The sequence below is a fragment of the Stegastes partitus genome, unplaced genomic scaffold, assembly GCF_000690725.1.
Source record: "Stegastes partitus isolate 25-593 unplaced genomic scaffold, Stegastes_partitus-1.0.2 Scaffold202, whole genome shotgun sequence".
In the NCBI taxonomy this organism is placed as follows: domain Eukaryota; kingdom Metazoa; phylum Chordata; class Actinopteri; family Pomacentridae; genus Stegastes; species Stegastes partitus.
This window is the reverse complement of record NW_007577933.1, coordinates 156,209-173,359: the sequence shown is the minus strand read 5'-3', so window position 1 is coordinate 173,359 and position 17,151 is coordinate 156,209. Positions and strand designations below refer to the sequence as shown.

Below are 17,151 nucleotides of genomic sequence, written 5' to 3'. Positions count from 1 at the left end.
ATGTGCCACTTACACGGCAACAGAATAAAGAGAAAGGCACTTATGGTAATGTTTTCCATACAGAAAGACATATTTGTCATATGAGTGGATCTATATTGAAGTAAAGGCCAGTGGAGCAGGATCACATGCAGGGAGGAAGTGAAGGGCAAACCCATCTAAACGCACTGTACCTGCTTTTAAAGGCTGACCCAGATCTATGTGTTGTAAATTACCAAGCTGCATATATAAAACTGATATCATTTATCTAAGAGACTGCATTTAGGGAATGAAAAGTGTTCATTAAAAGGTGTTGGTACCAGATAACCTGACAAGCCAGATGGTTTGTTACAGCGAACCAGTTGAGAAGGCGTCCTTGGAAATGGTTTAGACAAGAGCAGGCACTTCTAAAAAATACTTGGCAGGTAAATGGATGAACCATCTGTCAATCACCATCAATCACCTATGACACAGCCCTAGCTGCCAGCAGCTCCTCATATGTCAATAAGGGTCCAACCAACTATGCATCAGGCCCAAGCACAAAGCTTAAAGCCTGGCAAGATGAATTCTTGTGTGATCACGATCTTGTGAATCCCAAGAGAATCCAGCTGCTTTGCACCTTGAAAAACCAGTGAGCTTCTAAGGAGATAGAATAGTGTTCATCCTGGACTATTTGTTATGAGACTTCCTTGGTTTGGTACACCCTCTGATCCAAACAGTTCCAGTTCCCCATTGTTGCAGCTGTGAATCAGCTAAAGTGGGCTGTTGCATTATCCTTAAAGCTGGGCTAATTATACTCTTGTATGATTTTTCAAATCTTGTACAATGTCACAACCCAGGCTATGTGTTTTAATTTTTGCAACAAGGACCTGGGGAGTTCACACTGAACATAGACACATCACCCTTGCTTGCTTTGTCCACTGACTGCTCCCAACTCTATTCAGATAACATGGCTGTGACTTCATCATAATAAACAAGTTCTAAAGCTGAAATTGTACTCCAGGCTTTAATGATATTTTAACCTCTTTTCAAACTTGGAATATGTAACACTACTGGCTTAATCTGTCATCCACTAGCTAGTGACTGTTCCATAAATGTTCTCTTATGGTTTATTTATGACATGGAATGGCCAAAATTAGTGTTCTCAGCAGGCAGCCTAAGTGATGCATTTTACAACTTATTTTAGTTAAAGTCTCAATTAAAGGTGTCTGTCTATTTATGAAGACACACCATAGAACGACGAGATAAAAAATATAATTCAAATATTCCCCAGTGTTGTATGTGTTATGTTTTGCTATATGTTCATAATGAAAGGTTAAGAGTATATTGATGGAGTGCTGGTTTGATTATTATTGGGGGGTTTTTGAGCACTTTTGAGAAAAATCTCCGTCGTGATTTAAAACTGGCTCATTCACAGTCATTTTTTATATTTGCAAAACAAGTGATGACTGAGTGGTGAATTTATTGCAGTACTCTTATGACGGCAAAACCAGACGTTCAAGGTACAAATCTCTTTCTCTGCTAATTTAACCTTAAACAGTCTTAACATGGTGTTATGATACAGGTGATACACCAGTTTTTTTTACTTAATAAGCTTATATTGAAGTGTAAGACTGAATAGGCCTCCTTAGGAAGAACAGATTTTAATATATGGTATAAATCTCTGTTTATCTCCTGGAAAGCCTTCTTCAGAGTGCATGTTACTTGGTAGAGCAAGTATCGTATCAATGGCTCAACCATCGTTTTGCTCAGAACATTCACAGGTAGCTGTGTCCTTTTTCAGTCGTGACAGACTTCAAAGGATGTGGCATTCAGGGCCACCAGCATAAATAGAATGGATCCATCATAGCATCATCGCTAGCTCCCACAAACCTCAAAGAAAAACGTGTTTTGGTCTTTGAGATTGTTTGGAGATTGAAAGGGCTTACGTTGGCTGCATTTGAAGAGTCTTGGAAATTAGTTATCAGGAGGATATTACAGATGGCAGCATCTGAAAGTGGATACCACATACATGTATGTCTGCGCTTCCAAGTCCAGTACTGTGCACTGAGCTTACTGTTGGAAAAAGCCCAGATGGACAAATCTGCGGTACCCATGCTTTATCTGTTCTGTTTCAATGGCACACATGCATCTGGAGGCCTGTCACTGTCGATGATACTCCTGCCTTTGGCCTTGTCCACAGTGCTGCCACCTCCTCCTCCCTCCAGTTCCACCTTATTGTCCCTGTTCCTCCTACTCTCCCTGGGGCCTGGTCCAGTGCCAGCTGGTGTGCCATCACGCATGGAGGCCAGCAGCCAAATGGCATTTGCAGGTTTCATCTACAGAAGGGTATGCTATACTTGTATCACTTAAAGGATGAAAGGGTTTGTGAACACCCCTCCTAAACTGTTCAGTAAAAAATAATAGAAAAAACATGATACTGTTATGGCCATTTCAAAGGAACAGCTACATCTACTGTATGATTGCATCTAGATTTCTGTCTTTGACTTTTCAACTAATTAATTTTGTGTATATCCAGCTGAACAATTTATGAACTTGATAATTATGCTTTATGTCAAACATTATGGCATTACCTATCTTTTAAAATCAGAGAACTGAAAAACAAAGAGGGTAGGTGAAGTTCTTGGAAAGCCATTTATGTTTCCACTAAATGAACCTTGCTACAGATACAATTTTAGCATCCAATGTCTTCAGTATCTTTCAAACATAATACTTGACACCATTTGTAGATCAGCAGTTCCAAAATTGTCTTGTCTAATGTGTCCTATAGCATCCAGATCAGATGAACACCTTTATAGACCCCATCTGTATACTCCAAATGGATTTAGTTTAACCCCTGAAGTGGATGTAATACATTACAATATGATATAATATAACTGAAGTGTCAGGTCAGTTCTGTCAAATGGGCAGTTGTGCTATCACTAGGAATGGCACGAGCTGAACCTTTTAACTATTTATCCATTACTGCTAGCTCTTCTGTTAATACATCACTGTTAGCTAACTATAATTTTAACAAGTTGTTCTTAGTTGTTTATTGTTTTTGGCTAATTATTCCATATAATAATCCATTACTTTTGGGTACCCATTTCAACAACTAAAAATTCCTTGACTATTAATTTAAAACATTAGTTCATTATTTCTATCTAACTGTTTAAATTGTTTACCCATTACTGTGAGCTTACTGTTCCAGCTATTTATTTATCACTTTTGGCTAACTGTTTCAAATGTTTATTCATTACTTTTAGCTAACAATTTGGAACATTTATCCAGTTAACTACATCCAGTAGTCTACCTAATGCAAACTGTTTCAGCTACGTAGTCATTATTTTTGGCAAATCATTTCAAATGTTTATCAAGTCATTTTAGCTAACTGCTTTATTAACTACCATTTAAGGCAAACATTTTAACTGTCATGCCCTCCACATCTGGCTCCATCTAGTGGAGCCTGTTTTCCTTTTTAACATTAACTTGTCAACTTACTTTCATAGTCTTCCAACGTAACATCAGAAATGGAGCACCCCTGGTTGGGAATCAGTGCTCTATAACAGAGCATGTTCGCTACTACTTGGTCGTATTTTGAAAAGAAAAGCATTCTGTTACATTAAAAGAAAAAGTCAGACCTTTGTATTATTCCTTGATGGACTATCACAGTTCTTACTAGAGTCGGACTGTAGGCGTATTTCTGTAAATTGTAAATTATAGGCCCTTTCTCCCCGTAAATAACATAATACCAGAGAATGATGACCAGGTATGTAGCAGGAAGGCAAACGGTCGACTGATAAGGATGGTGTACTGAGCACAAAGGGGCTGCGAGCAGACTTTGACACAGTCAGAAAGGTGACAGGTCAAACAACCTGCCATACACTACTTATACAGCTAATGCAACCTGCTCTGATGCTTAACCTCGATATTTCCCAGAGGCGTTACAGTGGCAGGCCATCAATAGACCATGACTTCTTAAGGTCGGGGTCAGTGTAGCAACTGCTAATGCAGGGAAGCTGTTAGCAAGTAAATACCTTACAAGAGCAGTGAATCACAGCGAATAGAACGATCTCTTCTATTATTAATCAAAGGGAGCACCAACAGAGAAAACACACTTCACCTCTGTGTTGGTGGTAATGTGGCTTATAGGTGTTAACACAAATGTCATTCTGTGTGAAACTCCTACTTTATTTTGTGAATGGTTTTGCAATGTTACAGTTATACAACACTATGTTTACATGTGGGTGTGTATACCACCTATGTGTATATAGATGGTATATCACCTAAAATATTTGGTCCCAGCCTACTGCTACCAAAGAGCTGTGTATTATGATTGGCTGTCTTACCCAAATTATTCTAGAATTTGACAGAAATTTGAAACTCTGAAACCACATTGGAAAGGTTCATCAATTGCGTGTTGTATTATTTAAGCAAATAATGTTGATGGCTAAGATCTGGGTTTTATTAGACAGTAATTGAAAAGTCGTTTCTTGCAGTCAGTTTGTTGGGTGTAGGAGAAATGGCAAGGTATTAAGACCTGAGAGACTGTGACAAGGACCCAACTGGTTATGGCCAGATGTCTGTGCTGGAGCATCTCCAGAAAGGTCAAAGCTTGTGGGGTGCTCCTAGTCAGCAGTGGAGGGACCTACTGAGGAGGGACGAACCATTAACCAGAGTGAGGTTCATGAACAAGTCTGTTCCACAGCAGTTCCAGATTGTCAAGTCAAAACTTCCAGGACCTGAAGAATTAAATACCACAGAACACCTTCTGAACTCTGATGGAGTCCAGGCCTCGGCAGGTAGGAGCTGATTCAGTAACTACCCGGTAAAGCAGGAGGTCATAATGCATCATCAGTGTAGTATTAGAATTTGTAAAATGGGTTTCTCTATATAATACAGGAATAAAGTATGTAAAGTGATATGAGATAGAATTAGAATGTGTTGCTACTTAAATATAACTGAATTAATTGAACTGACACATTGCTTGGTTCATGCATGTCGCGATTCATGTAAGGTATGATTGTTCTAAAATTTAAATAAGGCAAAGCAGAATTTTATCCAAGAGAAATGTAGCTTGTTTATGTCAAGAAAAAGCATGATCTTTCTATATTCAGTCAAGAAATGATATAAGTACTGAGGAGAATGAATTTGACCTCTAAGCACTGTGTTTAGACCCTTAAATAAGGTGGCTGATGGTTGATAGAAGAGCTATGGCCCAGTCAGTCAGTCTATTAATAGTGGCTCTCCAGCTGAGGCTGCAGGAGCGCACACAGGCAGCAGCGGGGGGAAAATTGTTAAATGCAGCGAATAAGCCCTTCCTTGTTCATCCCCCTCCTCGTGTGACTAGTACCGAATCACCATGAAGACGATGCCAAATGTCACAGTAACACTGTGTACTGCTGGGTGTTCTTTATATCTAGAACGCACAAGTCTGACGCACAAGCAAACAATGAGTGTTGTTGATGTGCTACAAGCAGCATTTTGAAACAGTAATGTATCATTTTTTAATTAACTCGACCACCTGGCTGTGATTACCATAAAACAAATAAGAGCATGGTGGAGATTAATTGCTGGCCAGATCACAGAAACGGCAGCGCTCCTTTGTTAAAACTACATTTCCCATAAACCACACAGACCCTTTTTACGAGCGACCATAAATAAAACTGATTCATTAAGTAATAAGTTGAATTTTGTTCGAATCTGCTAAACTTCACTGAAATATTATAAGGCCAAGAATGGAAGTCGTCATCTGTATAAGTCAAAGATTTAATTTCACTTAAGCTTCCCTGCAACCTGTTAAGTGTTCATAACCTGTAACCTCCGTCTTACCATGAAATGAGCAGCAGAAGATATGAAATTTAGATCGAATATCAAATTAAATTTAAGGAATTTTGAAATCACAGGTCTAGCCAGCTAACTCTGAATCAGTTGGTACAAGCTAAAGCCATATGATGGTCGTCTGGAGTTAAAACCGTTAAGCTTAAAATATTGATTTACAGTTAATTGGGACTTTTTTTTCCATTGCTGTCACTGATACGCTAAGATCGACTACAATTTATTTATTTATTTATTTTAACTCCAGATGACTTTTCGCTCTGTCAGGCTTGTTAGAACTACAAAAACACATCCTCCACAATTGTCTAGTGATAGCCTGTGTGGCTTCGAATCTTAGCTTCAATGTACCTAAAAAGAAAACAGAAAGCGGAAATTCTGGAAACTAAACAAAAGTTGAAATAGTTCCAAAAATGTTTACACTTGTCTTGTGATTTAGATATAAACCGTGATAAACAGGAATCAAGTGATGTTTTTGTCACTCAAGCTTTTCCTGAGGAGTCTAAAAATAGCCACAAATTTAAACTTCGTATCAGTGTGGAGTAATGAAGAAACTGCCTCCCTGACGTTATTATATAAAACAAATGGAATTGCCACATTTCCATCGTGTGTTCCATTCACTGAGCTTTGGTTGGAGCTTTTCTTTAAGGATGCCAACTCATTACATTGTCTTTCTCTGGAGTGGTTTAGCGGCATTTAACAGGAGAACTAGCACCAGCATCTGCTCATCTTAATGAGCAAACTAGTACTATTCACATAACAGCAGTAGGTGGAAACACACAGTCGCCCCTCCCACCATTCTGCATTCTGGGACAAAGCTGTATTTTATATAAGGTACAACAAATTTTTCTGATAAAATGTCGTACATTTACGAAAGGGCCTCCCCATTACTAATATTACTATTGCTATTACAATTACTGTAACTATTACTATGACTTAGTGGGTGCAGCACAGTTGGTCTTCATTTCTGTTTCTGCATCAGATTTGGTAGGTTTGCAGTTGAGAATTTTTAGAACAGGTTCAATAACGTCAGTGTCACTGATTCATTGTTCTAGGACTGTTGCTGTCTAAATTACACTTTGGTGAACTTGTAGTAAACATGATTTTTTTTAATCAAATCTCAGACCTATTGTTTTTGTATTATCTCCCAAGTACTTCATGTTCATAGAGCAAAAGGTCACACATTTTGGCCTCACCGTTCGGGAACTGGCACTGAGTGAATTTGAGGACGTATTTTTAGATGTTTTTTTTTTTTTTAATATATATTTTTTAAAAGTGCCTAGGATTTAGAGAGCTTAGTTTGCATTGTGTTTAAATATACTCTCAAAATTCAGTTTTTATTTGTCATTTTGCTGGAAACGAACCCTAACCTGATTTCAAAAACCTAACAATGTTTAAAAATAGCCACCAAGCAAGCTAACAAATTTTATTTTATTTTAGATTTTCAACTCTGCATACTGAACCACTGAAAGGTCAAATGAATAACACTGACCATCTCATTTGTCCTGCTAGGAAACCTTGGTTCCTGGCAGTCATGGGGATTTTATTTTGACTCTTGCAACCCACCTAAACATTGCTTCAGACCAAGCACACTCAATGGCAACAGCACTCCCAGATGGCAGCAACCTCCTCCCAGCAAGACTATGCACCCTGCCACAAACCTGCTCAGGAACATCTCGAGGAACAGGACAAAAGGTCCAAAGCATTAACCCATCCTCCCAGATCCCAATCTGGCTGACTATCTGCCTTATGCACCAGGACATGCTCAATCCACAGAAGCCAGACCACTCACAGGACTAAAAGGATCTGTTGCCAACATGTCGGTGCCAGACACCACAGGACTCCCCCAGAGGTCCTACATCCATGCCCTGATGGGTCAAACCTCTTTTGGTGGCATAAGGGGAACCTACACAATATCGGGCAAGTGGTTTGAATGTTGTGGCTATCGATGTGTATTGTGCTGCAATTCTATGCTTTTATTCTGTAGCTTGCAACTTTATATGCCACTAATACATTGTCAGATTAATGCAGGCCAACTGCTTTGCTTGTATTTACTGATCAGCAGTTTTGTTGAATGTAACATATGTGTTTCACTGTATGCATTGCTTTGACTTCTAGATGAAAATAAACCCTGCAGATCTGTTTTGCTTAAAATGTCACAATTTTAATAGCAAATCCAAGGCAGCCAGTTCTCCTTATGATGATTAGTTTTGTTAACTACTTAAAAAACATATTAATAATTGACTAAATAAGACATTTTTTCAGTTTTATGGCTGTTCTCTTTAACTGTCATGTCTCCCCTCTCCAATTCAAAGTGTATTCGAGCACTGCACTTTTTGGCATCAAGGTCAAGAGGTACACAAGCTTGCAAATGGCCTTTACCCTTCACCTGTCTGATATCCCGGGACTATTCTTTGTCTCAATGTAAGACTTCTCTGTAAAGTGGGCAGGAGAAGCTCTACATGAGTTTTTACTACCACAAGAACATCTAACACTGCGGTAAGCAATCACACAAGTCAGTAGTACAGTGTGTCTAGATGTGGCCGCATTTGAAAGTATGAATATTTCAGTGTGTGGGCATGTTTCATGTGCATATGCTGTATGTGAGCGTGTCTGCATATAGCAAGTGTGTGTGAGTCTTTGCGGGGGTGGAAGGGTCATGGCAGGGGTACCAAAGGAGTGGGAGAGTAAATGTGTGAGTGTGTGATTGCAGCAAGAGCAAGTAGGTGTTTGTGTGGAGCTCAATTGAGGGGGTGTCAGAGTCTATTCTCCTGTCATTCCAAAGTGCTGTGTGTGTGTTTGTGCGTCCTGTTCTTCATTGTCCTCCCCCCCCCCGCCTGTGCTGTGTGGCAGCCTGACAGCAGGATCAGAGCAGCAGCCAGGCAGCAGAAGGTGCTGCTAAAGTCAGAATTCATACACTTGCCTCTAAGAATTATTTAAAAAAAAACACTTTCCTGCACATTATTATGTCTTCCACATGCGCAAAAACTGCTTACTATTTCATTATTTTACTAGACATGTACAAAAGTCTACTTCACCTCGTTAGACCCTGCAAAACTCTGCAATATCAGGAGGCAAAGCCAGCAGATTGTCTGAATGATTTATCTGCACAGTGCTATAGACAGCATTTGGCTCCAAGCGTGTGTGTGCACATTAGTAGTTATGAGTAAGTATGCTGCATATGCATGCACACATTTTAAGTAAACTTCTGAAGTGAACTGGTGGAGATTGAGATATTTGTTCTTGAGGCTACAAACAAAGACGGCTACCTTTTCTCCATTAGCGCTCCCCAGCACGTAGCAGCCCATGATGTGGATGAGGTTGGGCTCCGGGTTCAGCTTACTCATCAGCCTGCTGAGCCGCCGCCAGAACCTGATCACACAGGAGAGGGGAGACGTGAAGATGATCAGCAGCAACGGTGACGGGGTAAATGTGAAAACTGAACTGATGACAGGCAGCAGTAATCACAGTTCTAAATATATTTTATGCTTTACAGTTGAAAATTTCCATCATATGCTTTTCTCACCTGCAGTTATTCACATATAGTCTACTGATCCGTGTGTGGAAGGGTGAAGGGAGAAGCTGAGTGTTCCATCTGCTAAGGGTTCCAGTGGAGCAGCACTGACAGAAATTACCTTATTATCCAAACCTACAACACCTACATCATCGCATTTTCTCACTTCCCAGCCACTGACATGCCCCGGTCAGGGAACTCGAACATCACCTACAGTTCATCGATTTCTTGATTTTATCGGCATTTTTTTCCCTTCTTATGTAGTCTTTATCACCATAGGTTTCCCTTCTTGTACATAAATAAATCAGACATTTCTTATCAGATGGCATGCAAAAAAGAGTAGATATTAAAGTAGGAAAATAAAAGACATCAGCTGGAATTTTCCAGAAATCAGCTGTCAAAAGCTATGTGGCTACAAACCAAAGAGCAGGGACTCCATGACAGCTCAGAGCTCTTGTTTACCAGCTACTTCAGATCCTGCTTCAATCAGGTGATTGTCAACAATTTAGTGAATGATCATTGATGTGAAGGGTCATTTGGGGCAAGTGTATCAAGGATTTTCTTGCTAGAAGAAGAAGAGAGTGTGGTTTTCCTATTCTCAATTTTTGGACTGTGGTTGATAAAATGACGTTTTAATTGCAGTAGGTATTACTTGGCCATGTGAAGTGTGGGGAAAAACCCAAAACCTTTGGTCATGTAAGCAGATAGCCACACCTGTCATCAAATGTGTGCTGTGTTCCAATGAAGTTGTTAACTTTCTACAACATAAAATTCAAAACCTGCCTTTTGAAGAAAAACTGGAGATGTTTCCTTGGCCACCAGCTGTAGGATATAGCTGCAGGGAGTTATAGAAAGCTGCAGGGAGTTTGCACTGTCACCCCTGATGTTCACTGTTTTAAGTGACTAATCGATTACCTGGACCAGGTGAAGAGTGTGAAGCTAGCATTACACATACAGCTACATTAATGTGAAATATGGCGTGTTGAATTGCCTGGAGTAGTTCTCCTGCAGCACGGTTTTTTGTTTGGCCCAATTACTGCATTCACATTGAATTGACAGGAAGAAGCAAGAGCATTTTGCTAATCACTTTAATATTTTTTACACACGGTATATCATGCTTCAAAACTATCTGTTTTTATGACTGTATTAACTGACATTGCTCATGTAGCCCGACGAAGCCTGATGACATAGACACGACCCCTACACTGTTTCAACCAGTGACTGTCTTTCTCGAGTGACTGAAGAAGCAAACACACAAATATCTAATACACAAAACAAAGTAAACATGAAAGCAGCAGGAGTCGTCTAGACTGTTCAGTAATACTGTGATTACTCTGCAGAGCAAACACAGCTACTCAAACCTACTGTGCATACAAATGGAGTTCAGGAAACTGAGAAGAACAGGTAAGTGCTCAGCTGGATTATCATCTAATTTCAACTGTGTGAAAATGTGAAACAGCACCATGAGCACCGTTTTTTCGTTTAATTATCTTCTGGTCTTGCATTCGTCGTGTGTTTTTCCACAAAGAAGCTTCTCCGTACTTACAAAAAAACTGATGTAACTTCAAAATAAAGACTGAACAATCTACTGAAACAGCTTGAGTGAATACTGCCTGTTCTTTGCTCTGCATCACGGTGATAGACCAAATGTTAATTTCTTTCTATGTAAACCCCCAACCTTTAACAAATACACACAATTTTTTCCTTCATAAATGAAGAAAAACTTACTGGATCATGTCTTCCTCTTTCTCCACCTTGGCAAAGGTGGCCACTTTGTTCTTCAGCAGGTACAGATGTCCTGGACCTCCCTGCGGAAAGGTGTTTGCATTATGATAGGTTCCTTCAGACTGCATGCTTTAGAATTTAAAATGCTTTAGGAAGTAATGATGATGGTATGACTGTGGCTGCAGATGTGTGTAGTCTTTATCTGCTTTTAATAATCTGAAGAAAAAAGAAAAGGATCCAGTTTCACCTACAGGATTATTAATAAATCTAACAATTTTCTATTACATACCTGAAAACATAAAGCCTAAATATTATATTTAATATTAATAATGCCTAGTATACGGTATATCATCGAGGTAGGAGACGTGTTACATTATTCAACAGGACTACAAATGCAGCATGGGGGTGGGCAATACTATTAACAGGTAAGAAGGAATAAAACAACATCTGCAGCGATGGTTTACCTCATCATGTATTTTCACCTGTCACTACAATAATTTAAAATATTGGTATTGTGATTTCTCTATTACCAGTGTTGAATGCTTAGTGATTGTCCCATCATTTTAAGGATAAGTGCTTCTTTGCCATGTTTGATCACTTCGGGGGGAATTCCATCCTCTCCTGGGACCTTGAGACTTGAAAGAAAGTAGATAGTCTTACATAGTTCTTGCATCGTTGGTTCCTTGTCCAGTTCTGCTAGAATGGGCAGTTTGCTGATGGTGTCTAGGGCAGCATCCATAACTACTTTTTGAGTGGAGTACAGTTCTAAATAGTGCTCTACCCGTTGCTCCACCTGCTTTTTCTGGTCAGTGATGAATTTGTCAGATTTGGATTTGGACACTCGCAGTAACTGATGTGCCTGTGTCCTTCTTAATGCCTGTATGCATGCCGCTGGTATTTCCGCAGTCGCCTTCACACTGGATCCTCTGACGTAGCTTCAGCCAGAAGTCATTGGCACAGCATTGGGCCGTCTTTTGGCAACTACTGCGTGCGGCTCTCAGTGCATCCCCTGTAACTTGACATGGACTGCTTACATGGGCGAAGTGCACAGCACAGTTGGCGTCTACTATGGGCTCCAATTCCTGCCAGTTGGTTTCAAACCAATCCTGATTGTGATGTTCCTTCCTCCTGGATTGGTACAGGGCGGTGCATACATGAGTCCATTTAGATTCAGCTGTCTCTGCAGCTGAACAGCCATTTTCAAAAGTTTTTTTTCCAGGGAACTAAGACGCTTTTGTACTCTGAGTGGACATGAGGCTTGGCTGGCACTGATACACAGGAGGCACTTCGTCTTGGAGATGTGTAGCTTGTGTGGAACGAGGCAAAGGATGGAACAAACAAGGACGTGATCGCTGTCGCAGTCGGCGCTGTGCATGCTTCTGGTGTTGCGCACGTGGTTCAGATCTTTTCCTGGTCAGAATCAGGTCATAGCCGGTGCCATCTGTTGGATCTTGGGTGGTGCCATGAAACTTTTGCCTCTCCTTGTTCTGAAAGAAGGTGTTGGTCACCACCAACTTGTGGAAAGAGCAAAGCTCTAAAAGCCTTTGGCCATTCTTGTTCATCTTACCAATACCATGATGGCCAATGACAGAAGGCCAAGCTTTTTTTTTTTTTTTACCGACCCTTGCATTGAAGTCTCCCATGATGAAGAGTCCTTCCTTGCTGGGCACACTCTTGATGGTCGAGTCAAGGGAGTCATAGAACTGGTCCATCTCATCCAAGGAGGAACATAGCATTGGTGAGTAAACGCACACAAAGTTGACTACACCTGTTCTGGTTGTCATCCACAAGGTCAGAAGTCTCTCTAAGCCCCCCAATGGTGGGTTGATGGTGGACAGCAAGGAGGTCTTCACTGCAAAGTCTATGCCACAGAATATATGCTTGTTATGTCTTTTCCCCTGCCAGAAAAACGTGTAGTTCTGTTCTTGAAGCAATCCCACGTCCGGCAGTCTGGTCTCTTGCAAGGCAGCAATGTCGACATTGAGATGGCAGTGTTCTCTGTCTATTACAGCGGTCTTCCATAGGTCGTCCATTGACTGAGGGTCGCGATTAAAACTGGGACACGTAGTTCTTACATTCCAGCTTGATATTTGAAGCGCTGGCATCTTCATAGTTAGTAAACGATGTTTGCCAGGTGCGTGGATTTGCAACCTGCCTGTCAATTTTGTCCTCGCTCAAAGCACCCAATGGAGCAAGCAGGTTGTGGCGGGGTAGTACCTTATTGTCCGAGGGGCTGCCCGGATTGAGGCGGGTGGTGACTACCCAATGGAATTAAAGAATTCCTCCCACCGTCGAGAGCAGCCCCTAGCGCCCAGCTCTAGGCCACATGAGCATGGGCTTATAACCGGACTGCTGCTCCCTGTGTTATGCCTATGCTGAAAACAGCGAAGCTGGAGTGGCCTCTCCAGGTTCAAGCCTGGGTAAGTTGATATGGAGGACAGATTGTTGCCCATGCAGTAGGTTCCCTCTCTCCTCGCAGCTGATGGGGTCCAGGGAAAATGCAAAGCAAGTATGCCTGGCATCAGGGCGACACAGGAGCTGCCGGAATGAGGTTGTAACAACAACGGACTGCTTAACAGACTCCAGCTCCAGATTTATCGTCATGGTTTTCTCCCAAAGTCTCTCCCACGGATGGATAAAGTCGCGAGGCAGCGGCGGTTGATTTTGGAGATGAGTTGCCAGCCATGGTTGTGTGGCCTTATCTGCCCTGGTTTAAAGGTGTCAGAATTGGATGGCCTAACCCGGACAGGGTATTGCGGCGGTTTGAAATCAGAGTTTTTTTTCTCCTAGGTGGACTGCCAACCAAGGCTAACGAGCTCCACCTACCCGGTAATAATTGAGGTAATTGTTTGAATATTATATCATCAGTTTTTTCCATCAAAGCAGCTTTACTGGATGTTTTTTTTTTCTTTCTTTTTTTTAAACAAATTATAAATAATTCTCTATTTCATAAAAGCATCTTTCGTAATTATACTTCAATTACATCATTTTTTTTTTTACAGAAGTGATGTTGTCACTACCCTGCTTTCTGTCAGCCAATCAGACACACTGTTATTCAGAAGGCTGTAACATAAAATTAACTAAAATTTTGTTTGTGATGCCACAATTGGTTGGCTATCACATGTAACCAGACTGACGTGCTGCTACATACACAAAGGTCCTTGAAGGAAAGCTGCTCCACAGCACAGAGACCTTACACTGGGGGAACGGTTCACCATTTTAGCACAGCAATAAGCAGAGAAAGTGTCTTCTGGACAAGTCTGACTGTTCTTGGGTGGCTGAGCCAAACTTAGACCCTTGGTATATCTGAAGATGGCAGTTCCCATTCAATCTGATTTGGTCTATCACAGGGCTACACATAGAGACAAACTAGTACACTCACATTCATATTTACAGACAATTTCGAATCACCAATTAACCTCAGCATGTTTTTAGACTGTGGGAGAAAGCTGAAGAATCCGTAGAGGAACAACGAGAATGTAAACTCCACACAGAAAGATCACAGATGTCCTAACCAAGATGTGAACTGGAGATCTTCAAGCTGTGAGGCAACGCTGCTAACCACCGAGCCACCGTGCAGCCTGTAAAATGTCTAGATGAGTTAAATCAATGGGATCCATTTCATGTTAAATCCTTAGCAGAATAAAGCCTGAAACAAGCGATGGATTCTGAAAACTTTCAGAAGCAATACCACATTTTATTTATATTGTAGTTAACTTTATAGTGCCACACATTTATTGAATATTAAACACTGGGAACTGTCAATGTGTGCAGCCTAGTTTTTTCCTCTGTGGGAACAGAGTCATCAGCTTAGCATGTGTGGTTGAAATTTTGTTCTTTTAAAAGCTGAAACAATTTATTTATATTTTTGTTTTTATTTTTTATTTTATTTATTTATTTTGTTTTAATCTAAGCTGCCAACAGTGAATACTTGTCACAAAATATAATATCCAATTTTAAATATATCAGTTTTAAGAAATAAACATATCAGCTGATATGTGCCATCCTTTAGTTTGTAATTGCTAGTTTGAAAGTGGTGAAACACTTACTGTCACAGTCATTTAAAATCGGGGCCCAATAATGTCAAAATATTTCTTAAATATGTCTGTGCTGTCACTGACCTGACAGAAAATGAGCATGTTCCAGATTTTGCAGCCTTTTCTGTAGGCAGTCAGCTTTTTCTCGATCTCCTCTGGGGTGAGAGACAGTCAGAGAGAGGGAGGAGAGAGGGAGAGAGAGAGAGAGAGAGAGAGGGAGAACGAGAGGTGTCACTTTTCCCACTCAGCCATAATGGTGAGACACATAAATTGGCTGTCCCTCGAGAGAAACACACACACGAGTAGAAAAACAATGAGTCATCTCTGCACTCCAGCAAGCTCAAACTTATTCCACCCTCATCTTTTCCACATTTACACGAGAGCAATTTTCACTTGCGCCTCAACGTTTAAAAAAAAATAGAAAAGAGCCGTTGCACTCACCGAGGATGTCATCAAACGTGGCGTGTTCGTGGTCCTTTAAATGGAATATTAAAACAGAATTAGTATTTCATCAAACCTTGCAGCGAGGAACCTAAATCAAAGTGGACTGATTTTCTACACAAAATGTTAATTTACAGCAATTAATGTAAACAAATATTGTATAGGAATTACTATAAGAGAGCAAAATTGGCTTACAATTTCAGAACATTAGACTCTGAAACAACAACAGAATAATTTAAATTTACATTAGGTGACAACTGATGATCTCAAACCACTTCTCTACTGTCCTTTATGTATGTTTTCATATAGATGCGTGTATTACATTGTTTCACTTAATTTTTTAAAATGAGTTATCGTTATGTAATAGAGTACTTATCATACAGTATACAATGCTGTAGGCTCTAATTTGCATAATATACAATATTGTAGAATCCTAACCCTAACATTTAAATGTATTAATAGTGTGGAGGTATCCTGGCTAAGCTAGGCACATCTATCTATAAATCCCTCCATCTATTTAGTTCTGTGCATGTTAGCATTCTAGCGTCTGTTAATGCGCTGTAAACACAACATACAAGGCTGATAGAATGTCATTATAGTTTCACAGGTTTTCAGTTGTAAACCAGTACAGCACAAATAAGAAGTCTGACTCACTGATGGAATACATGAAGAGCTAATGGAAAGCCACCATTCTCAAAATTCATCATGAGGGAAACAAGAATGTCTGTAGCAAACTGCATGGCAACCCCACCAACAATTTTTGAGATATAAGCTAAAAGCTGACAAAACTAGAATGAGCATTCATTTGCAAAAGAAACAGACCTACAAAGAACTTGGAGATGAAACAGTGGATTCATGTTAATCTTCTGCTCCAGTCACAAATAACTGAAATTTGGCAGCGCTTGAAAGAATGTTGCACAACAACCTTGTAGTGTTTTCATCTTTTTCTAGACAAAAGTACCAGCTGGTGTGTGATAAAAAATTGCTTTTATATTTTCATCTGAGCAGACGACCTACATGGTGCCACTTAACACAACCTCACAGCCAGATTGCCATGAATCTGTATATTGCGGAGGAGAGACATCACCTCGAGTGGATGACTGACGGAGTTCTCCTCTACTCAGAACTCCAGGGAGAACTTGACTGAACAAACCCAACACTTATTGAGTGAAGTTGTTTTCTGATGAGTTTGTGGTAATAAAGGGCCAGTGCTAATGGCCACATCATTTAAACTGCATTTATAGATTGGGGATTTTTATGGCTAGTTTTTGTCTATCAAGGCATGAGTTAGCTTTGCAAGGAAAACACTGGGATGCGCATCATGCGGTCTGTGTGTCACCTTTAACACCTCCAACACTGTCCAGATTGGAACACATTTTCATGGTCCTCAGAGGATGAATTCTAATAATGTTTGTCATCACCTGCCTTCATCTAATGACACCAGATGTTCTTTTTTTCACATGCATACTGAAACAATACATGCCACATATGTGCTTCTATCTAGAGCTATCGAGCCACCATGATCTGGGTGACAGATGTATTCACAACAGTCCTCTAAACTGTAGCAGGTAACATAGTAAGCAAAAATGTATAAAACAAAGCAAACAATTGTTATTGTTTCAGATTCCTCAAAAACAACAAAAT

At 40.3% G+C, this 17,151-nt stretch overlaps 1 protein-coding gene across 1 annotated transcript in view; it reads right to left on the bottom strand.

The window, feature by feature from the left end:
• nsmfb (NMDA receptor synaptonuclear signaling and neuronal migration factor b) overlaps positions 1 to 17,151 on the bottom strand; it is a 72,454-nt gene that overhangs the window by 5,634 nt on the left and 49,669 nt on the right. The window contains exons 10-13 of the mRNA XM_008280605.1: positions 15,508 to 15,541; positions 15,151 to 15,221; positions 11,033 to 11,112; positions 9,060 to 9,162 (exon numbers count right to left, since the gene is read on the bottom strand). Of these exons, the coding sequence (XP_008278827.1) occupies positions 9,060 to 9,162; positions 11,033 to 11,112; positions 15,151 to 15,221; positions 15,508 to 15,541 (288 nt within the window). The remainder of the gene's footprint in view (positions 1 to 9,059; positions 9,163 to 11,032; positions 11,113 to 15,150; positions 15,222 to 15,507; positions 15,542 to 17,151) is intronic.